Here is a 24763-nt window from a genome sequence, read left to right as displayed (position 1 = left end):
GAAATTGTCTACATGTAACAATCCCTCAGCAAGTTATAGCCATTTATTATAACATTATTCTAGGCGTTTCTAGGTTTTTGAGTGAAAACAGGTGTATTTTATTTACTGATAATGTGTCCTAAAAAGTTCAAGTAATAAAGTAAATAGAAAGATTGTTATATAATAACAACACTGAAACAAACATTTTTCTTCAGAGAAATATATTATAATTTGGGCATGAAAAACAAACGCAAACAATACATCAAGTTGTGACAAGAAACCGTGAAATAAAATATACTGAGGCTACTTTTACATGTGGGCGGCTATTTTCATAAACGGACATTTCAACTTCTCTGCACATAATCTTCTCAAACACAAATTGAAGAAAATATAATAGTGAAAATGTGTAAAACACAAACTACATACAAATAGAGAAATATACTGGCTGTGATCTGAGAGAGAGCGCTTTGCACGCATTTATTTCTGTTTGGTTTCATGATGCATGCAAATTCACACCCACGTTCATTTTTCAGAGAAACGTGATTCGTGGTTCAAAAGACCAAACACTGTGTTTATTGGTTGAGTTGATGAAAGTTTCAACGAATCTGGGCACAGGGGGGTGGGACTAATAAAAAATAATAATTTCTGTTTGGCTCAGGGGAACAACCCACGTGTGTTTCCTGGACAAATCAATGCTGCATATTTTGATGACGCATCGATGCTGACTACGGAGCCTCTGAATGATCAATCGCGAGACATATTATACCTATGGGAAGCAGAGATTCTCCTCTTTACGGTGCAGTTTACAGCATACAGATTGGATTTGCGGTTTAAAAGTTATTAAACATTTTAGAACGATAGTTATTTTTAGCCGTGGGCGGCTGTCTCTGTCTTTAAGGGTTAATGTATATTTACTTCTTTCAAGTAATAAAGTATTCTCGTAAGTTTATAATATGCCATTGAAAACACATACGGGTGAGGGGTTCGAATGCCGGTCGCCATGTTGCTCCTCCATCTTGAAAGTACAGTAGCCAAAGAGGGACATACCCGTAAATTCAAGCTTCGCCTTTCACGTTTTAACACTCGATGGCACTCATGGACGAGGTCGAACTGGAAGCCATGTTAATCTTGGACTAAGTTGGCCACCGTAGGAGTTAAAACGAAATCGGAATTGAGAGGATGGATGGTCTAATATTCACTGGATGGTCATAAACCTTTACACCGCTAGATGGGGGAAAATATCACACAGTGGAGCTTTAACCCAGTTATTTATATATTTTGCAATAGTGTCAGTAATATCAGTTTACATTTTCAAACATTTATTTTGCCATTTATTGTAATAATCCATTACAGTCAGATTTGTGTGTGTGTTTTTTTGGGGGGTGAAAATACTAACATGCCAAAGACTTTTGCACAGTATTGTATAAATAAAAAACATATCTTGAAAAAGTAAAAATGCAATACCTGCACCAAGATTTGTAGGCAAAAATGCTGCAAGTCCCACAATTTTGAACTTTGTTCCCCATATGTTAGACGTAACTTGCGCGAGATAATTGTGCTGCAAAGCAAAGAGACATAAATCTTAAAGAGGGAAACATTCTGCGTGCCAATACATGTTATACAAAATGTAAAGCCAACATGGTCCAGGGCTCGACATTAAGTGTGTATATGTGCTTGTCCTTCAGGGAAGTAAATCGGAGTAAAACTTTTGCTTGTCTGGGTGTTGTAAATATAATTTATTAAAATAAATATTCTCACCAGTGTTCAATCAGCTTTGACATATTTAAAATCTGCATATTTGTGACATTTTTTTTACCTTTTACAATCTTATTAAATATAAGCCATGGTTCAGGTTTCATATTATATTCTTAAATTTGATCTATACATTAAATTAAAATAAGACATTATACTATAAATAAGATTGTTACCAACCTAATTAATTAATATTACAACTGCATTAAATAAATGTTATGAGATTTGTATTTTTGAATACAAATGTTGAAAAGTATATGAAACTAAACCACCAGAAGGTGTCAGCAGGTGAATCTTAATGAGTGAGTCATTGAGTCGATTCATCCAAACGATTCATTCAAACGGCTGATTCATTCAAGAATGCGGCAGTTGTTTACAAACAGGTTACTGAATCTTTGATTCAACCCGATTCAATATTGAAATGAATCCGAATCATTCAGTAGCACACACACACAGTTGCTGTGAGACGCATTACGGTTCACGAAACGAAACGAGCGGTTTGTGTGAGAAAACGAACAGTATTTATCTTGCTTTTACCTCTTGTACACCACTACGTCCGACTGATCCGAGGGCGCGTGTGCGTGTTTCAAGAGGTCAAAGCGATATAAATACTGTTGGTTTTCTCACACAAACCGCTGGTTTCGTGTCTTAGGCCATCAGTGTGTACTTCCGGTGGGGGATTGTTTAGTTTGGACTTCTCTGTGTTTGCTCTTTGAGGTGGTGACCATAGACCTGCATTATGTGAGGCACTGACAAGAACGGTTTGACCTAAAGTGATCAAAATTGAAACTACTGGGGAAACAAATACTCCTACATCTCAGATGCCCATGGGGTAAGCTAAAACATATCAAACTTTAATTTCAAAGTGAACTATCCCTTTAATACGCATCAGATTCGAATTTTTCGGATCACGAATGTGAAAATATCGGACTCCGTGTGCAAAGACCTTTAATGTCGAGCCCTGTGGTCTTTAATCTAGCTGTAGAAATGCAGTACCTGTGTGATGTCATCAAGGGGAAACTCCCGCCGAGTCAGACTCGGAGAGCCAATGGAGGGCTTGCGAATGGGTAACCGTGGCGATCGGGATATTTCCTGTGTGGTGCGGGAGAGCTTGGGGGACTTACGGGGATCTATATTTATCCTGTTGGTAAAGGGACACACTAAGTCTCTACAGAGAAGGTAGCAAACGAAGAAAAGAGTTCAAGGTGAGTTTGTAGCAGCATGCAGGTGTAAATAGTGCATCAGAGTTAAACAAAACATGTTCTTAAGCATTCTGACGTTCCATGCTATTAGGATTGACTATATTTTGGGAAAGCATGACGCATTTATTATTACCTGCATTCACAAGTGATCAGGTTTTTGTATAAGTGCTATACTGTTATTTCTACTTACATTCACTATATTGCCAAAAGTTTTGGGACGCCTGTCTTCACACACACATGATCTCCCCATTGTTAATCCGTAGGGTTTAATCTGGAGTCGGCCCACCCTCTCTAACAGCTCCAGCTCTTCTGGGAAGGCTTTCCTCAAGGTTTAGGAGTGTGTTTATGGGGATTTTTGCCCATTCTTCTAGAAGCTCATTTGTGAGGTCAGGCACTGATGTTGGCCGAGAAGGCCTGGCTCTCAGTCTCCGCTCTAATTCATCCCAAAGCTGTTCTATCGGGTTGAGCTCAGGACTCTGTGCAGGCCAGTCCAGTTCCTCCACACCAAACTCCTCATCCATGTCTTTATGGAGCGACGCTTTGTGCACTGGAGCGCAGTCATGCTGGGACAGGAAGGGGCCGTCCACAAACTGTTCCCACAAAGTCGGGAGCATAAAATTGCCCAAAATGTCTTGGTGTCGCATTAAGAGTTCCTTTCACTGGAACTAAGGGGCCAACCCCCGAAAAACAACCCCACCCCATAACCTCCCTCCACCAAACTTTACACTTGGCACAATGCAGTCAGGCAAGTCTCGTTCTCCAGACTCGTCCATGTGATTGTCAGACTGAAGCGTGATTGGTCGCTCAGAGAACACGTCTCACTGCTCTAGAGTCCAGTGGCGGCTGCTTTACTCCACTGCATCCCACGCTTTGCATTGCTCTTGGTGATGTAAGGCTTGGATGAGCTGTTCGGCCATGGAAACCCATTCCATGAAGCTCTCTCCGCTGTTCTTGAGCTCATCTGAAGGCCACAGAAGTCTGGAGGTCTGGAGCTGTTGACTCTGCAGAAAGTTGGAGACTTCTGCGCACTGTGACCCTCAGCATGCGCTGACCCCGCTCTGGGATTGAACACTTCGTGGCTGAGTTGCTGTTGTTCCCAATGGCTTCCACTCCGTTATAATCCCACTAACAGTTGAGCGTGGAATATATAGTAGTGAGGAAATGTCAGGAATGGCCTTATTGCACAGGTGGCAGCCTATCACGGCCCCACGCTTGAGTTCACTGAGCTCCTGAGAGCGACCCATTCTTTCACTAATGTGTGTAGAAGCGTCTGCAGGCCGAGAGCTGGAGTTATACACCTGTGGCCATGAAGGGACTGAACACCTGAACTCAGTGATCTGGAGGGGCGTCCGATACTTTTGGCAATATAGTGTAAATTAAGAAAAAAATCTACTAATCAAGTAATACAGTCTAACAATGGTCTTACACATCTAAAAGCCATGCAGTACCTGGGAAGTTTGGGAGACTTGCTCCCTCTGGAGATCTTTGGTGATTTCTTTCCAACCCAATCATCATTGAGCTCGATGTCACTGGAATCTGAGCAATTGCAGCTGTCAATCATGGAGGGCATGAAGTTGTTGCCATACACTTCATCTACGATAAGCAGACAATTGGAGTCAAAGAGGAACAAAAACCACTATGGCATTTTGGTACAGTTGGCCAAACCCTACCACAAATACTTTGTATAAACTAGGGCTGTGCAATATATCGAAATATCGCAAATGTGCATATCACAACAGCACGCAACATCTGAATGATTTCCAGGTAGGCTATTTCAACATTGTGAAAAGTGTCCGTTTTAGGTCGACGCATAGAGCAGAGAATAGACTGGCCAGTCTGTAACACTGTCTCAGTAAAGCCCAGCACCATGCTCACTATATCTATATATATAAAAGGTCCTTGTATATGTACATATGCCTTTTTGTTTAAAGGGGCGGTGAAATGCTGTTTTATGCATACTGAGCTTTACCCTGTTAAAGACTTGGATTCCCATCCTAAACATAGACAAAGTTTCAGCATCAAGACCTGCAGTGTAAATGCAGCCTATTTATGTTGTTTTTGTGTATTGCATTTTTGTCAAATTAGTAAAAGAAAACAATACTCAGACTCCCCTTGTGATAATGATTCAACCTTTCTTGTAAAGAGTTGTAGTTGTTATCCACAACTTTCCTGCAAGTCTTAGTGGGCGTCGCCATGACACTCAATACTTCCGGTTGACGGCATCTCAGTTCCGGTTTAGCACACATAACAGTTATGCTGCGTTCACGCCAGACGCGAGTGACGCAAATAAATAGCGCTATTCGCGTGAACATGGACGCGTGAACATTTTGCCTCCGTTCGCTTCATTCACTACACAACAGACGCGAATTTGCGTCACGGGAGGGGCTTCTGCCGGGCAGCGGCAGTCATCAGAAGGACGAGCCGAGTTAAGGCTGCTCTCGCCGGGGTTGATGAGCGCTGAGCGCCGCTGAGCGCCTGGGTCTCACACCTCCGAAACCTGGATCCATAAACCATGCCACATAATAAACGGACCCGTTTGACATGCTGCCTAGCACCATACACACCCATTCAATGCCCAACGAGCTTCAGATAAACTCAAGAATTGTGATGTAGAAGTAATATTTGTATTTTAATATTTGTAATTGTTGAAATCATGTCAGACATTCTCAGTAGACTATTTTTTTAATCAACATGAAAATAGATGCATGAACTTAAATTAATTTAAGTGCACTGTAATAAAAATTAACATTTCATTGCTGTAAATTTAATAATTGAGTTTATATATTAGTTGAACCTTTTTAAAATACTGCAGTAAAACTGTATAACTTTTTGCAAGGGGTATTTTTATTGTTTTCAATAATTTACAGATTTAATGTGTAGCGACATGCACTCCCGCGGGACCCAGCACAACCGAGTGCGGCGCGGGATCATATCTGATGGTGAATGCGGATACGGGCGGCAAGATATTATTGTGTGCGAGTCGCGGGAAAATAAAATTATTTTGCGGGACTCCCGCAAAGTGGAAATATCTAACAAAATAAATAACTAGAAACAAATAAACCTTTATTTATAATAAAATAAAATCGATTTACAGGCGCATGGACGGAAGGTAACTCTTGCGTGGATCATAGGAACAGCCGAGCCCACACACAGTGGCCAAATGCGTGCGCCGCATAACTCAGGTGAACCGCTTAGTGCCACAGATATTAGTGAGTTCTTGTAAGATAGTCAGATCCATTCGACCATCTGGGACATGTGATCATTTTGCCTGAAGCGTTGTTATAAAAGTCTACTCCTGAATCCTGATAATACAACCAAGCGTTTAGCTGATAACAGTACAGACTAACGTAAACCGGAAGTTCGGCTACGTTGCCATAGCGATCATGGGAAAGGTCAGAGTTCGGGAAAGTTGTGGATAGCACGACTGTTACTTATTGGACTTGTTTGATGTTAAAAAGAGTTATAAAATGCAATCATTTGCAGTCTTGCGCAGTCTGACACAGACACACACACACACAGAAACGCAAACGTTTGAGACGAATGTTTGCTAAAACACTGCTGGTCACTTTCAGGATTTGCAGCGATGCTCATTCTCAGTTTTTAAATATTTTTAAAATATAATTTAAATAGGTTTTACACACTAATAGCAATATCGCATATCGAATATCGCATTTTTCTTCAATATCGCACAGCCCGAGTATAAACCCACCTGTTTTGCCATCGGTCTTTGGGTCCATGATGACAAATTCAGGGCGAAGTTTGCTAATCCTACGGCCTTTCAGAATAGGAACGAGCCCACCTAGATACTCCAGATACAAGGTGTAGCACGGACCGCCGACCTCAGGGTTGTCCTCGGTGCGTTTCATGGTGCAGTGCAAACGTTCGTTTCCTGATGTTGGGTAACTAACAAAGTCTCGCATGTTGTTGGGATCTGGGATGGGAGGCTAAAGGGAGGAAAGGGTGCCAGAAACAAAGACAGACGGGACAATGGGATCAATTGAAAATGATATTCTTTGAAATTAATGATAAAACCCTCAGGGCATTTAGACCTGAAACATTGAAATTAGTGAATTTGTGTCAAAAAAATTTAAAAACCAAATTTGGTATTGACCCTCGTCCTTCTGTCGGGTCATTTTAACCCAAAATATTGTGTTAGCGAATTTTTTTTTAACCAAATTTGGTATTAACCCGCATCCTTTCATTATGCTAAGCTAAGCTAGCAGCGACCCTGCCAAACTAAAACAATGTATGCATTGTTATACAGACAAAAATGCATTTGCCCACATATCTAAATGTAGGAAAGAGGTTGAATAAGCCCTATTTCTAAAAACGCTGGAGTGTTCCTTTAAAGACAACAGTGCATATATTAATCAGGGCTTGTACCTTAACGGTGGGGGCGAAGGCAGAAGACACGAATGTGCTGAGGCGCGAGGGCATGCTGAGCTTGGCCACATCCTTCTCCTCATGAAGCGCGCTACCGATGGCCTGTTGGCAGAGCAGCTGAAGGCTGGCGACCCGATGCTCCACACGAAGCACGTACAGAACCGGCCCGCAGGCCAGAAAGAGGCGCGAGTCTCGATGGCCCCAGCAGAGCGTGCTGATCGGCCTCTGGATACACACACACAAACACACACACGTTTGTTTTTGTGAAATGTGGGGACATTCCATACGCGTAATGGTTTTTATACTGTACTAACCGTATTTTCTATCCCCTTACACTGGCCCTAAACCTACCCAACACACGGTGAGTGTGTGAGCGGTTAGTGTCTGTGTGTGTGTGAGAGAGAGAGTGCGTGAGTGAGTAATGTGTGTGTGTGTGTGTGTGTGAGAGAGAGAGTGCGTGAGTGAGTAATGTGTGTGTGTGTGAGAGTGAGTGTGTGTGTGTGAGAGAGTGCGTGAGTGAGTAATGTGTGTGTGTGTGTGTGTGTGTGTGTGTGTGTGTGTGTGTGAGAGAGTGCGTGAGTGAGTAATGTGTGTGTGTGTGAGAGTGAGTGTTTGTGTGTGTGTGTGTGTGTGTGTGTGAGAGAGAGAGTGCGTGAGTGAGTAATGTGTGTGTGTGTGTGTGAGTGAGTGAGTGAGTGAGTGTGTGTGTGTGTGTGTGGAGAAAACACTCACCTGAGCAGGTGTTTCCAGTGAGTAAATGTTTTCACCATGAACATTGTAAAACTTAACAATGGCATTCCGGGTCACTTGGGAAAGGTCGGAGGTCATTACAATTCTCTCCATCCCAGCAACAGCCAGCAAGTCGCCCTGAGAGCACCACTGCACGACCACATCTGACACACACACACACACACATTACTTTTGTATAGAAAGAGTACTTTAGTTTATACATCATTTTATTATCAGTAAAAACATTTAGTGCCCTTTTATGCTTTTCCGAATATTTCCTTTCATGTGTAGCGACGGATTATAAATGTCTCAAAGACAAATAAAGTTATCGACTCTTAAAATAAAAAACTGATTCGTTTTCTGCTGAGATTGAGACAGTCAAACCCACGCCGGCGTTACTGTTCGCATCACAAGCTGAGATTCAGATATGCTAATGAGTGCTTGCTCTCTGACCAATCACAGCAGAGCAGCCCTCAGAGAGGCGGGGCTTAGGGTTAGAGTGTTAGGCTTAGTGTGTGTTTTTGATCTTGGTTGCATGAGAACCTGTTGTAGGAACCTTTAAAAATCGCAGAGTAAAAATGATCATCCACATATTTATATATGGCATCAATGACACAAACGCCATCATCCAACACACAATAAACAGATGAAATACATGCGGACGAACCTTTGAGGCCAGTGCGTATCACCGTAGGGGAAAGGTCATCATAGTTGCTCATCAAACTGACGTCTCCGGACGTGAAGCAGACGGTCAACAGCGGCTTCAGACTGTGCACTAGACAGATAAAGGATCATTATAAAACTAAAACTCACACTTAATACAGCCTGAAGGAGACGAGAGCGCTATCGCATTAATGCGGAGTTTCATACGCTTCAGGGATCGACATTAAAGGTCCCGTTCTTCGCGAGTCCATCTTTCAAACTTTAGTTAGTGTGTAATGTTGCTGTTAGAGCATAAATAATACCTGTAAAATTATGAAGCTCAAAGTTCAATGCCAAGCGAGATATTTTATTTAACAGAAGTTCCCTTTCAAAGCCGACAGCGAGCGGCCGGTTTGGGCTACACCGCTGCACTTCCTGCTGTGATGACGTCACTAGAACCGTTTGTTGACTCCGCCCACAAAAACACATAGGGGGCGTGGTCTCGTTGCTCTCCCGCGTGGAGAAGAGCGCATTCAGCGCTTGCATCGCCCCGTTATGATAAGAGGCGGGACCTTTCCGGGGGAACGTGCGCTAAGCTGCTGTCCAATCACAACACAGGAAGTGTTGGCCCAATCAGAACTTGTTACGTGTTTCTGAAGGAGGGACTTCACAGAACAAGGAAATCATCAGGCCGCTTTTAGGACAGAGGAAACAGCGCTGTACAGATAAGTCAACTGTGTGGAAAATACTGTGTTTTTACACGCGAAACATGAACTCATATTAGTTTGCACACTGAAAACATAATCAAAGCTTCGAACCGTTATGAGTCAGTGAATCAATTCATGATTCAGATCGCGTGTCAAACTGCTGAAATCACGTGACGATCCGAATCATGAATCGATTCACTGACTCATAACGGTTCGAATCATGAATCGATTCACTGACTCATAACGGTTTGAATCATGAATCGATTCACTGACTCATAACGGTTCGAATCATGAATCGATTCACTGACTCATAACGGTTCGAAGCTTTGTTCTGAAATCGGCCATCACTATATAAGTCGTTATTTAGTGTTTTCCCGCACTAACTCTATTCTGGCCTCTTCATCAATGATTGTAGAGCCGCTGTAGTGAGATGGGCTTTGTAACGACGTCTTTAGTGCCTTTATGGGTCTTGAGAGAGGAAATGACATTGGTGTCAATGAAGGCCTTTCTGAGCCATCGGATTTCAACACTAATATCTTCATCTGTGTGTGAAGATGAGCGGAGGTCTGACGGCTGGCCAACCACAGGAGGAATTAATCACACAATTCACATTACTGGCTGAACTAACCCTTTAAGATGCATCCTGAAGCGAGCAGTAAGAACAGAGTGTGTGTGTGTGTCGTTACCCTGCAGAGGCGTGTACTCGTCCGAGTCTGTGTCGCTCTCGCTGCTGTCCTCCACTAGGAAGCTGGGATAATTCCAGGCCATGCTGGCGATGCCCTCGGCCTCATGGAGCAGGATATGAGCCAACATTCGCCCGTGACAGTCCATGACGATCACCTGGCCGTCCGCCGTGCCAAACAACACCTGAGGCGCAAAAAAAACACCAGAAGTGTGGAGAAGTGCGGAGAAAAGACCAACACAACGCTGGTCTCTGTTCAAACTAGGGCTGTACAATATATCGAAATATCGCAAATATGCATATCACAACGGCACGCAATATCTGAATGATTTTAGTAGGCTATTTCAATATTGTGAAAAGTGTCCGTTTAAGGTCGACGTATTGAGCAGAGGCACACGACTGTGACTTGCTTGATGTTAAAAAGTTATTAAAGCCCCACTTGGCTACTTTTGCTCTCGGGGTCCCCCTACAGTTATAATGTTTTCAACTACTGTCGTAAGCTCAGTCATCCTACATCAGGGGACGCCATCGCGGTGCATTTGTTGACATGACAACCCTGATAGCCCTGAACTAGTGATGCGCGGGTCGTCTCATAACCCGCGGACCCCGTATGTCTATTTAATGGTCGCGGGTGCGCGGCGGGTTGTAAAAATATATCCAGTGGTGCGGGGCGGGCCAAATAACTTCATTAAAGCGTCCCGCGGGTCGGTGCAGCACTAACGGTTCCCCTGAACACTGCAGGAGGAGTTCACATGCAGGTGTTCTTCTGGCGGCGTGTGTGAAATGTCTTCATCCCAGGTACAGTCAGTGGCAGATGCTTCAGCATGTCATATGAATATCATTTCATGGGTTTTACTTTTTTCAAACGCCAAATAATCACGATGCTCACGTTTACAAGCCAGCGTCATTATAGTAGTCTATTGGTTAGCGTTTTCCAGAATCTATATGATACTTCAGTTCAGTGTTTGAGTGGTCGGTAATCACCGTAACAAGCAGGACAGCATCGGTCGGGCACGCCTCCTTCAGCTCACCCCGACGAGCAAACCCTGGTCACATGTTGATCCTCGTCCTGCCTTTAATCCCATCATTTTTCCGTTTCCTCTTATTGCTTTCCTCCAACAAAACCTTTTCTTTCTTATTTGTCTCTGCTGCTTCGGACATGACTATATTATCCGACGAACAAAGTTGGGCTCACACGTCCGAATGTAAGGAAGTGTGTGTGTTGGTGGAAGTGACGTATATGCCGTAAAGCAGTCGAATTTTGTAGTTCTTTTTGTTCTCTGGTTACTACACGAAACCCGAAGTTTAAAAGTACGATTAAAAACGATACAGACCCCGTCAGGCTATGGCAGACGGGTCATTCAACCTATTGTAAGTCGATTTATCATCACAAGAGTCTTAAAAAATATATTATGAAGGTTGAAAAGTTACCTGGTGCTGCTTTAAACACAATAATTTGCGAAAAACAATAACTTGCAGTCTCGTGCTGTCCGACACACACACACACACACACACACACACACACACACACACACACACACACACACACACACACACACACACACACACACACACACACAGAAACGTGACCAACACAGCTGGTCACTTTTAGAAGTTGTAGCGATGCTTTTCTTTTCCTTTTCCAAAGATAAGACTGTGAAACACGAGTGGTTTAATTCTCAGTTTTTAAATATTTTTTTAATATAATTTAAATAGATTTTACACACTAAATTCAATATCGCATTATTTATCAAGATATTGCATTTTTCTTCAATATCGCTCAACCTTAGTTCAAACACAATCGATTAGAAAAAGCAAAACTGCGCTGCTAATAATGCTCTTCTTATTTAGTATTTTTGTCTTGTTTCCAGTCCAAATATCTAAAAGTTCTTAAATCAAGATGCATTTACAAGATCAGGAAAACAACATAAGATAATTTTCCTTGTTTTCTGAGGGAAAATATCAAAATGAGTTTTTGCTTAAAACAGGCAAAATGATCTAATAATCTTATTTCTGTTTGGGACGGAAACAAGATTTTAATCAGAAACAAGATTATTTTTCTCACCCCATTGGCAGATCATTTCGCTTGTTTTAAGCAAAAACTCTCTTAATTTAGATTTTATTTTTAAGAAATATTTATATATCATGTCGTTTGACTTGTCTAGTAAATGCATCTTGATTTAAATTTGTTTCGATTTTTAGAGTTAAAAACAAGACAAATTTACTAGTAAGAAGAGCACTTTTTGCAGTGTGACAGTTTAATTTACTGTAAAGCAAATGCACTGAACTAAAACCACTGTTTTATACCAAATATATATTTAATATGAAGTAACATTTCACTCAGTTACCTCAGACAGAAAACGAAACAATAGTAATTCTAATCTCCAAAAGTTGAAATGTCTCAGTGATTTACTGCAGAGAGCAAGAACTGAACACAAGCAGATATTAATGTCACTGATGATGGATGTGCTCAAGCTGCCAGTGAGTGAAATATTGATTTTGAAGACATTAAAAATGAGTTAGGAAAATATGCGTGAGATTGCGAATAAGAGGAGATGCTGAAGGAGCTCTGATGAGGACAGATGATGATGGGATAAAACATCTGCTCAAACTGAACGCTAACAAGCTCCAAAACGCAACAAGATATTTGTATATATTTTTTATTTATGAGTTTTATATATTATTGCGACAGGTACAGATCCATCCATGTTAAAGATAGATCCGGGTCGCTAAGGGCCCGAATATGTAGGAATGTTTGGCGAAAAACAGTAATGCATTTAAGGGTTAATTAAATTATTGTTAAATTGCAAAAGTGTCATGATTTTAGTTATTAGACAATAAAATGTAATATAACCATTAGAATGGTTTCAAACATAATCCGATATGGGTTTTTGGGGGGAATTAATAAGACGCGTGGTTACCTGCTGGTCGTCGGGGGTCCAGATCCCACAGGTGATCTGACTCTCCAGGTTGATCTCAGAGGACCAATGGCGTTGCCCGCTCACCGACCCCACCAGAACAAACCCGTCGCGGTACGAGATCAGAGCCTGCGTGCCGTCATGTGACCAGGTGAAGTCGCTCACCTGTGCAGGTACAGCACATTAACAGGGATGCAAACGGGTGAGGGGTAAAAAAGGTGAGAACATCTGAGTGGATAGAGAACTTTTTTTTCTTCTCTTCATACACACACACACACTGACACACACACACACACACACACACTTTTTATGCTCATTTCTAGACACGATCTTTGCGCTAATTCTAACAGGTAAGAGGTAAAAAGGTTTTTGTGTCTTATGTAGGGTAAAATAACCGTTTATAAAAAGATGTGGGAGCTGAAATCATAAACAAAACAACAACCAGATCAAATGTATGTTGGAAATCATCTTCGCTTCTTTATTAACACTCAAAACTGAAAACTGAAGATCACACTGGTTACAAATGCACCAATGTGAGATATTTTCTACACCACCTTGTAAGTTAAACCCAAGCGTAACCTCCCCTCGTTTCTGTTAAAGCCAATACAGAAGTAATTTAAACTTTAATACCTCGACTGGCCACTAGAGCGGCTCCAGAATCTCATTGAGCCTCATGTTTAAAGGGTTACTTCACCCAAAAATGAAAATTATGTCATTAATTACTCACCCTCATGTTGTTGGACACCTGTAACACCTTCAGTACATTTCCACTGACCCACTCTCAAGACCCATAAAGGCACTAAAGACTTCGTTACAAAGTCCATCTCACTACAGCGGCTGGACAATAATTTTACAATGCGACGAAAATAGTTATTGTGTGCACAAAAATCAAAATAACGATATAATCCACCAAATTATTGACCTGAACTCGACGCATGCGCGAGAATATGACGCAGCTCCGCCGTTCGAATCATAGCGAATACACGACCCGGAAGAGGAGGAGCGCCGCTATCGCGTGAGTTCACGTCCGAGACCTACACGGAAGACAATATCTTGGCAGATAAAGTCATTATTTTGATTTTTTTTGCGCACAAAAACTGTTCTCGCCGCTTGGTACAATGATTGTCCAGCCGCTGTAGTGAGATGGACTTTGTAACGAAGTCTTTAGTGCCTTTATGGGTCTTGTGAGTGGGTCAGTCGAAATGTACTGAATGCCAATGGAGGCCTTTCTGAAGCCTTTCTCAGCTTTCAACAAAAACATCTTCATTTGTGTTCTGAAGATGAACGAAGGTGTTACAGGTGTCCAACGACATGAAGGAGAGTAATTAATGACATAATTTTCATTTTTGGGTGAACTAACCCTTTAATGCCCAACTTTACAGCAGAATAAAACTTGTTTACAGTCTGGGACAAATTGTGGTTTTGGTCTATACGGCTGATTTTGCCCTTCATGACGACTGTGAGGGGGGTGAATATTTTTTTATAACTCATTCGTTTACGTTATATAAAGCCTTAAAGTTCTGCATAATTATGATGTCACCAACCCAGGAAGAAGCTCGTTGTAGTCCAAACCGGCCATTATTGTAGGCAATAAACTGCCGTAACTTTAAAAGACAATATCTCCGTTTGCAGTGAACTTTCAGCGCTGTAACTTTGCAGAGACTGTTAATGCTCAAGCAGCGACATCACACACTAACTACAGTTACACAAGTCACATCGCATGCAACCAACACCGTTAAAAACGTCAGGTGTGTGCGTGAGCGTGAGCTTTAGGAGGGACTGAAGCTCACCTGAGCTCCTCGGTCGTTAACCAGCTCTACGGACCAGCGACCCTCGTACTGGATCCACACGAATATCCCGCCGTCGGTGTCACAGGTCGCCAGCTTCTGAAAGGGCTCGTTCCATCGCACCAAAACCACCTGCAGGGGCAAGAGCTCGGTTAAACTGGGCTCACTCGCATTTAAGACTAAAAACAGACAAACTGTGTTTTCTTAAATGTAAGATCATAAAAAGTCTTCAATACTTTAAAGGCCAACTCTGGTGAGAAATGCCCCTCGGGGTGATTAACAGATGGTCAGCGAGTAGATCGTTCTCTGGGATGCGTTTTCATGAAGTCGAATGTAAAGAGTTTTATCTCTAAACACAGATTAGCTTATAGCGCTTGTCTACGGGGCACAGGGTCAGTCAAATTAAATCACTAGTTAATACCACTAACAAGACTCAACATATCCTCACACTAACACGGCAGCATAATGAGGGTCCCTACATGCAGACCGCAGCATTGAGAACTTTATAAGAGTACAAACAGTTTAATAAGAAGATACTTTATAAAGACAGAACATTACGCGTTTACAGACGGCAGCCATCTTGGAAAACAGTCTCGACTAGTCGAGCCACGAACGCTGTGCCAACACAATATTAGTGTTATGCCTGATCAGCGTTTAAATATTTTTATATTATATATATATATAAAATATACAAGTGATCAACCGATAAGAGTGTGGGAAACACTAATTCACAAACACAACACACACACGCGCACACACACACACGTGTAAACCAAACGTAAACAATCCCATAATGCCAGAGACGCAGGTCAGCACACATGGGTCTATATTGAGAGACGTGATGAGGCGCTGATGGATCAAACGTCACAAGATCAGACTAAAGACTTAACGCTGGGATTACAGCAGGTGCTGAAGAAGAGCAGTAAACACACACCTCATCAACTCTCGACCGCGTGTTGGGACGCGTGTGGGACACGTGTGTTTTATTCAAGTGCACCTATGCTGTTTAAAAGCTCCTGATGTTGCGTTTTCAGTCTCAAGTTTACACTAGGGATGCACTGATTTTTTGGAGCCGATTTTGACTAACAATTATTGGCTGATTCCGATACCGATATTTCTCACTTGTCCTCTTATTTGAAATCATCAGCAAAGTAAAAAAAAAAAAAGAATATATATATATATACAGGTTTGGGGCCCATTGAAAATCCCGGAATGTTTTCATCAAAAACCTTCATTTCTTTTCCACTGAAGAAAGAAAGACATGAGGGTGAGGAAATGATCAGCAAAAGTTGATTTAAAAGTGAACTGATCCTTTAAGTGACATGTACCGGTATTGCGGTATCATCAATATTCATATCATTACAAAAATAAACACTGGTGTTTGGTATGAACCGGTACACCGCCCAGGACCATTCGCAACCCTAAAGTGCATCACATGCATGAAGTCCAGAGACAGTCGGATTCTCTCTGAACCTCATGAGCCGGTTACATAAGGTGGACTTAACTTGTAACAGGACAAAAGCTGCATAGAGAACACGACAATCATCTGGTTCTCTTTCTTTAGTGGGACATAAAGTCTTGTGGAATAGTTTTATCTGTTTTTTAATCACGGTCTGCTTTCAATGTATGAAAATGAGCAGCGTAAACAGAGCTCATCCCAAATCAAACTCTATATGGGCTGCCATCTAACCCAGCTAACACTTTTGTTCTCCTTGCTATTTTTAGCCTGACTTTACAGATGATGCATGAAAGAGTGTGAGTGTGTGTGTGTGTGTGTGTGTGTGTGTGTGTGTGTGTGTGTGTGTGTATAAGAACCGTTAGCCAGATGACGAGATGCTTTAAAGATGCAACAAGGTTAGGAATCCCAGCAGAGAACAGATTACATCTGGTTTATTTTTATCCTCATCTATATCCTGCTCTCTTCTGTGTGATGGACACTCGCATGATGAAAGAAAGCGCTCGGGACAAAGAAGCTAAGAAGCACCTTTTTGAAAGCATTTGATGAACAAATGCCGATAACACATCGAGGGCTGTTCGTTTAGGAAGTGTTTTTGCATAAAACATTATTTTTTTTACTTGACACGGAAAACGATAGAAAAGCAGAGATCCCAGACCCCAGCTGATGGCTCTAATGAGGTCTCATAGCTCATAATCTGACAGATCTCATTAACAGCTGTCAGGAAGGGGATTTATACAGCTGCTCATGATGAATCTCACACACTGGTGCACATCTGTCCTGTGCTACCCATGATTCAATGGCTCCATGAACACGAGACCATATCATATTTATTTGCAGCCATTGTTTGATTCACTCAATGTGTTTTTTAAAGGTCACTGAACACGCAGCATTATTCAATGCGTTGCCGTACTTTCCACTGAAATAGGAAAGCTGAGTTTTTCGATCAGCTCTATCCCCTATATAGAGCACTGTCTGATCGTTCCCTATCCCCTATATAGAGCACTGTCTGATCGTTCCCTATCCCCTATATAGAGCACTGTCTAATCGTTCCCTATCCCCTATATAGTGCACTGTCTAATCGTTCCCTATCCCCTATATAGAGCACTGTCTGATCGTTCCCTATCCCCTATATAGTGCACTGTCTGATCGTTCCCTATCCCCTATATAGTGCACTGTCTAATCGTTCCCTATCCCCTATATAGAGCACTGTCTGATCGTTCCCTATCCCCTATATAGTGCACTGTCTGATCGTTCCCTATCCCCTATATAGTGCACTGTCTGATCGTTCCCTATCCCCTATATAGTGCACTGTCTGATCGTTCCCTATCCCCTATATAGTGCACTGTCTGATCGTTCCCCATCCCCTATATAGTGCACTGTCTGATCGTTCCCCATCCCCTATATAGTGCACTGTCTGATCGTTCCCCATCCCCTATATAGTGCACTGTCTGATCGTTCCCTATCCCCTATATAGTGCACTGTCTCATCGTTCCCCATCCCCTATATAGTGCACTGTCTGATCGTTCCCCATCCCCTATATAGTGCACTGTCTGATCGTTCCCTATCCCCTATATAGAGCACTGTCTGATCGTTCCCTATCCCCTATATAGAGCACTGTCTGATCGTTCCCTATCCCCTATATAGAGCACTGTCTGATCGTTCCCTATCCCCTATATAGTGCACTGTCTGATCGTTCCCCATCCCCTATATAGTGCACTGTCTGATCGTTCCCCATCCCCTATATAGTGCACTGTCTGATCGTTCCCTATCCCCTATATAGAGCACTGTCTGATCGTTCCCTATCCCCTATATAGAGCACTGTCTGATCGTTCCCTATCCCCTATATAGAGCACTGCCTGATCGTTCCCTATCCCCTATATAGAGCACTGTCTGATCGTTCCCTATCCCCTATATAGAGCACTGTCTGATCGTTCCCTATCCCCTATATAGTGCACTGTCTGATCGTTCCCTATCCCTTATATAGAGCACTGTCTGATCGTTCCCTATCCCCTATATAGAGCACTGTCTGATCGTTCCCTATCCCCTATATAGAGCACTGGCTGATCGTTCCCCATCCCTTATATAGAGCACTGTCTGATCGTTCACTATCCCCTATATAGAGCACTGTCTGATCGTTCCCCATCCCCTATATAGAGCACTGTCTGATCGTTCCCTATCCCCTATATAGAGCACTGTCTGATCGTTCCCCATCCCCTATATAGAGCACTGGCTGATCGTTCCCCATCCCCTATATAGAGCACTGTCTGATCGTTCCCCATCCCCTATATAGAGCACTGGCTGATCGTTCCCCATCCCCTATATAGAGCACTGTCTGATCGTTCACTATCCCCTATATAGAGCACTGTCTGATCGTTCCCCATCCCCTATATAGAGCACTGTCTGATCGTTCCCCATCCCCTATATAGAGCACTGTCTGATCGTTCCCCATCCCCTATATAGAGCACTGTCTGATCGTTCCCTATCCCTTATATAGAGCACTGTCTGATCGTTCCCTATCCCCTATATAGAGCACTGGCTGATCGTTCCCCATCCCCTATATAGAGCACTGGCTGATCGTTCCATCCCTTATATAGAGCACTGTCTGATCGTTCCCTATCCCCTATATAGTGCACTGTCTGATCGTTCCCTATCCCCTATATAGAGCACTGTCTGATCGTTCCCTATCCCCTATATAGTGCCCTGTCTGATCGTTCCCTATCCCCTATATAGAGCACTGTCTGATCGTTCCCTATCCCCTATATAGTGCCCTGTCTGATCGTTCCCTATCCCCTATATAGAGCACTGTCTGATCGTTCCCTATCCCCTATATAGAGCACTGTCTGATCGTTCCCTATCCCCTATATAGAGCACTGTCTGATCGTTCCCTATCCCCTATATAGAGCACTGTCTGATCGTTCCCTATCCCCTATATAGAGCACTGTCTGATCGTTCCCTATCCCCTATATAGAGCACTGTCTGATCGTCCCCCATCCCCTATATAGAGCACTGTCTGATCGTTCCCCATCCCCTATATAGAGCACTGTCTGATCGTCCCCTATCCCCTATATAGAGCACTGTCTGATCGTTCCCTATCCCCTATATAGAGCACTGTCTGATCGTTCCCTATCCCCTATATAGAGCACCGTCTGATCGTTCCCCATCCCCTATATAGAGCACTGTCTGATCGTTCCCCATCCCCTATATAGAGCACTGTCTGATCGTCCCCTATCCCCTATATAGAGCACTGTCTGATCGTTCCCTATCCCCTATATAGAGCACTGTCTGATCGTTCCCTATCCCCTATATAGAGCACCGTGTGATCGTTCACTATCCCCTATATAAAGCACTGTCTGATCGTCCCCTATATAGAGCACTGTCTGATCGTTCCCTATCCCCTATATAGAGCACTGTCTGATCGTTCCCTATCCCCTATATAGAGCACCGTCTGATCGTTCACTATCCCCTATATAAAGCACTGTCTGATCGTTCCCTATCCCCTATATAGAGCACCGTCTGATCGTTCACTATCCCCTATATAGTGCACTGTCTGATCGTTCCCTATCCCCTATATTGAGCACTGTCTGATCGTTCCCTATCCCCTATATAGAGCACTGTCTGATCGTTCCCTATCCCCTATATAGTGCACTGTCTGATCGTTCCCTATCCCCTATATAGAGCACTGTCTGATCGTTCCCTATCCCCTATATAGAGCACTGTCTGATCGTTCCCTATCCCCTATATAGAGCACTGTCTGATCGTTCCCCATCCCCTATATAGAGCACTGTCTGATCGTTCCCTATCCCCTATATAGAGCACTGTCTGATCGTTCCCTATCCCCTATATAGAGCACCGTCTGATCGTTCACTATCCCCTATATAAAGCACTGTCTGATCGTTCCCTATCCCCTATATAGAGCACCGTCTGATCGTTCACTATCCCCTATATAGTGCACTGTCTGATCGTTCCCTATCCCCTATATTGAGCACTGTCTGATCGTTCCCTATCCCCTATATAGAGCACTGTCTGATCGTTCCCTATCCCCTATATAGAGCACTGTCTGATCGTCCCCTATCCCCTATATAGAGCACTGTCTGATCGTTCCCTATCCCCTATATAGAGCACTGTCTGATCGTTCCCTATCCCCTATATAGAGCACTGGCTGATCGTTCCCCATCCCCTATATAGAGCACTGTCTGATCGTTCCCTATCCCCTATATAGAGCACTGTCTGATCGTTCCCTATCCCCTATATAGAGCACTGTCTGATCGTTCCCTATCCCCTATATAGAGCACTGTCTGATCGTTCCGTATCCCCTATATAGTGCACTGTCTGATCGTTCCCCATCCCCTATATAGTGCACTGTCTGATCGTTCCCTATCCCCTATATAGAGCACTGTCTGATCGTTCCCTATCCCCTATATAGAGCACTGTCTGATCGTTCCCTATCCCCTATATAGAGCACTGTCTGATCGTTCCCTATCCCCTATATAGTGCACTGTCTGATCGTTCCCCATCCCCTATATAGTGCACTGTCTGATCGTTCCCCATCCCCTATATAGTGCACTGTCTGATCGTTCCCTATCCCCTATATAGAGCACTGTCTGATCGTTCCCTATCCCCTATATAGAGCACTGTCTGATCGTTCCCTATCCCCTATATAGAGCACTGCCTGATCGTTCCCTATCCCCTATATAGAGCACTGTCTGATCGTTCCCTATCCCCTATATAGAGCACTGTCTGATCGTTCCCTATCCCCTATATAGTGCACTGTCTGATCGTTCCCTATCCCTTATATAGAGCACTGTCTGATCGTTCCCTATCCCCTATATAGAGCACTGTCTGATCGTTCCCTATCCCCTATATAGAGCACTGGCTGATCGTTCCCCATCCCTTATATAGAGCACTGTCTGATCGTTCACTATCCCCTATATAGAGCACTGTCTGATCGTTCCCCATCCCCTATATAGAGCACTGGCTGATCGTTCCCCATCCCCTATATAGAGCACTGGCTGATCGTTCCATCCCTTATATAGAGCACTGTCTGATCGTTCCCTATCCCCTATATAGTGCACTGTCTGATCGTTCCCTATCCCCTATATAGAGCACTGTCTGATCGTTCCCTATCCCCTATATAGTGCCCTGTCTGATCGTTCCCTATCCCCTATATAGAGCACTGTCTGATCGTTCCCTATCCCCTATATAGTGCCCTGTCTGATCGTTCCCTATCCCCTATATAGAGCACTGTCTGATCGTTCCCTATCCCCTATATAGAGCACTGTCTGATCGTTCCCTATCCCCTATATAGAGCACTGTCTGATCGTTCCCTATCCCCTATATAGAGCACTGTCTGATCGTTCCCTATCCCCTATATAGAGCACTGTCTGATCGTTCCCTATCCCCTATATAGAGCACTGTCTGATCGTCCCCCATCCCCTATATAGAGCACTGTCTGATCGTTCCCCATCCCCTATATAGAGCACTGTCTGATCGTCCCCTATCCCCTATATAGAGCACTGTCTGATCGTTCCCTATCCCCTATATAGAGCACTGTCTGATCGTTCCCTATCCCCTATATAGAGCACCGTCTGATCGTTCCCCATCCCCTATATAGAGCACTGTCTGATCGTTCCCCATCCCCTATATAGAGCACTGTCTGATCGTCCCCTATCCCCTATATAGAGCACTGTCTGATCGTTCCCTATCCCCTATATAGAGCACTGTCTGATCGTTCCCTATCCCCTATATAGAGCACCGTGTGATCGTTCACTATCCCCTATATAAAGCACTGTCTGATCGTCCCCTATATAGAGCACTGTCTGATCGTTCCCTATCCCCTATATAGAGCACTGTCTGATCGTTCCCTATCCCCTATATAGAGCACCGTCTGATCGTTCACTATCCCCTATATAAAGCACTGTCTGATCGTTCCCTATCCCCTATATAGAGCACCGTCTGATCGTTCACTATCCCCTATATAGTGCACTGTCTGATCGTTCCCTATCCCCTATATTGAGCACTGTCTGATCGTTCCCTATCCCCTATATAGAGCACTGTCTGATCGTTCCCTATCCCCTATATAGTGCACTGTCTGATCGTTCCCTATCCCCTATATAGAGCACTGTCTGATCGTTCCCTATCCCCTATATAGAGCACTGTCTGATCGTTCCCTATCCCCTATATAGAGCACTGTCTGATCGTTCCCCATCCCCTATATAGAGCACTGTCTGATCGTTCCCTATCCCCTATATAGAGCACTGTCTGATCGTTCCCTATCCCCTATATAGAGCACCGTCTGATCGTTCACTATCCCCTATATAAAGCACTGTCTGATCGTTCCCTATCCCCTATATAGAGCACCGTCTGATCGTTCACTATCCCCTATATAGTGCACTGTCTGATCGTTCCCTATCCCCTATATTGAGCACTGTCTGATCGTTCCCTATCCCCTATATAGAGCACTGTCTGATCGTTCCCTATCCCCTATATAGAGCACTGTCTGATCGTCCCCTATCCCCTATATAGAGCACTGTCTGATCGTTCCCTATCCCCTATATATAGCACTGTCTGATCGTTCCCTATCCCCTATATAGAGCACTGGCTGATCGTTCCCCATCCCCTATATAGAGCACTGTCTGATCGTTCCCTATCCCCTATATAGAGCACTGTCTGATCGTTCCCTATCCCCTATATAGAGCACTGTCTGATCGTTCCCTATCCCCTATATAGAGCACCGTCTGATCGTTCCCTATCCCCTATATAGAGCAATGTCTGATCGTTCCCCATCCCCTATATAGAGCACTGTCTGATCGTTCCCCATCCCCTATATAGAGCACTGTCTGATCGTTCCCTATCCCCTATATAGTGCACTGTCTGATCGTTCCCTATCCCCTATATAGAGCACTGTCTGATCGTTCCCTATCCCCTATATAGAGCACTGTCTGATCGTTCCCTATCCCCTATATAGAGCACTGTCTGATCGTTCCCTATCCCCTATATAGAGCACTGTCTGATCGTTCCCTATCCCCTATATAGAGCACTGTCTGATCGTTCCCTATCCCCTATATAGAGCACTGTCTGATCGTTCCCTATCCCCTATATAGAGCACTGGCTGATCGTTCCCCATCCCCTATATAGAGCACTGTCTGATCGTTCCCTATCCCCTATATAGTGCACTGTCTGATCGTTCCCTATCCCCTATATAGAGCACTGTCTGATCGTTCCCTATCCCCTATATAGAGCACTGTCTGATCGTTCCGTATCCCCTATATAGAGCACTGTCTGATCGTTCAGCTGCAGCATCTGTTTATAATATAGAGGGCGGGCTTCAGATTCTAGAGATCATTTGATTGGACAAAACATTTAAAGTGTAAAGTGATGTCATCAAAATCATTCATCCATACTGGCGTAAACGAGAGGCTGTTAGTTTTGAACGCTTATGTCCTCTAAATGTGGATTTTGTCATTGTTTTTGAAGCTTATAGATAACAGTAAAACTAACATATTCATATTAAAAGCCAAAAAAAACCCTTTGATTTCATGGGGACTTAAACATAACATCCATATAATAGGATTTAAATGCAATCTGTGTGCATTTTGAAAGGTTATCACACCTTTTGACCAACGCATTCAAAGGCCTGAATGCAATTTTAATGTGAAATTTGAATTTAAGGACAAATGACATTTTAAATATACTGTAACCATCCAATTGTGCATGAAATAAAATCAATAATACTTTTACTGAAAAAAAATGACGTCATCAACACTTTCTTTTACGTTTTTTTCTCCAAAAACGATCAGCCTGGTATAATAAACACACAATGTATTTCAAAGCCTGGTATAAAATAAAACTAGCTTTCGAATAGATATTTCAAAGTTGATTAATTCTGTCTGGGGTAAATTCATAAACTTGAACACAAATAAAACTTACTTTTAAACAGGCTGAAAGTGTGAGCATATTATTAATTTGTTGGAAACATAACTAAGAATACAATTTAATTTACATTATCACATTTACCATTTTAAACATTTCATTATTTTACCATTACAATTAATAAAATGAAACGAGTGCAATTACACATTTTTTGTTTTTTTAAATTCAGTTGTAGTTATTCGTAACATGCATCTTGAAGACATAAGAATCTGACGACTCAAAGTGCATGCGCGGTCAAAAATGCTCTTCTTCCTCAGTATTTTTGTCTTGTTTCTAGTCCAAACATCTAAAAAGTCTCAAAACAAGAAGTATTTCCAAGACAAGCAAAATTATTGTCTTGTTTTGGGGGAAAATAACTCAAAATGAAGAGAGTTTTTGCTTAAAATAAGATAAATAATCTGCCAATGGGGGGAGAAAAATAATCTTAATTCAAACAGAAAACAAGATTATGTTTCTCACCCCATTGGCAGATTATTTATCTTATTTTAAGCAAAAACTCTCTTCATTTTGAGTTATTTTCCCCAAAACAAGACAATAATTTTGCTTGTCTAGTAAATGTTTCTTAATGTAAGAATTTTTAGAAATTTTGACTAG

At 42.8% G+C, this 24763-nt stretch overlaps 2 protein-coding genes across 3 annotated transcripts in view; both read right to left on the bottom strand.

Annotated features, from left to right (window-relative positions):
* Nucleotides 1–24763, bottom strand: part of agbl5 (AGBL carboxypeptidase 5) — a 114276-nt gene that overhangs the window by 16740 nt on the left and 72773 nt on the right. The window lies entirely within an intron of this gene.
* Nucleotides 1–24763, bottom strand: part of tulp4a (TUB like protein 4a) — a 31890-nt gene that overhangs the window by 5399 nt on the left and 1728 nt on the right. Inside the window, exons 3-12 of one of the 2 annotated variants that reach the window (XM_067428484.1) lie at nt 14785–14913; nt 12998–13159; nt 10081–10261; nt 8713–8820; nt 8049–8209; nt 7317–7541; nt 6643–6877; nt 4382–4526; nt 2728–2899; nt 1444–1537 (exon numbers count right to left, since the gene is read on the bottom strand). In XM_067428484.1, the coding sequence (XP_067284585.1) occupies nt 1444–1537; nt 2728–2899; nt 4382–4526; nt 6643–6877; nt 7317–7541; nt 8049–8209; nt 8713–8820; nt 10081–10261; nt 12998–13159; nt 14785–14913 (1612 nt within the window). The remainder of the gene's footprint in view (nt 1–1443; nt 1538–2727; nt 2900–4381; nt 4527–6642; nt 6878–7316; nt 7542–8048; nt 8210–8712; nt 8821–10080; nt 10262–12997; nt 13160–14784; nt 14914–24763) is intronic. The other variant, XM_067428485.1, reaches the window with a different exon arrangement.

Source organism: Pseudorasbora parva, chromosome 20 (assembly GCF_024679245.1).
Source record: "Pseudorasbora parva isolate DD20220531a chromosome 20, ASM2467924v1, whole genome shotgun sequence".
NCBI classification, from domain to species: Eukaryota; Metazoa; Chordata; class Actinopteri; order Cypriniformes; family Gobionidae; genus Pseudorasbora; species Pseudorasbora parva.
This window is presented reverse-complemented; position numbering and strand designations above follow the sequence as displayed.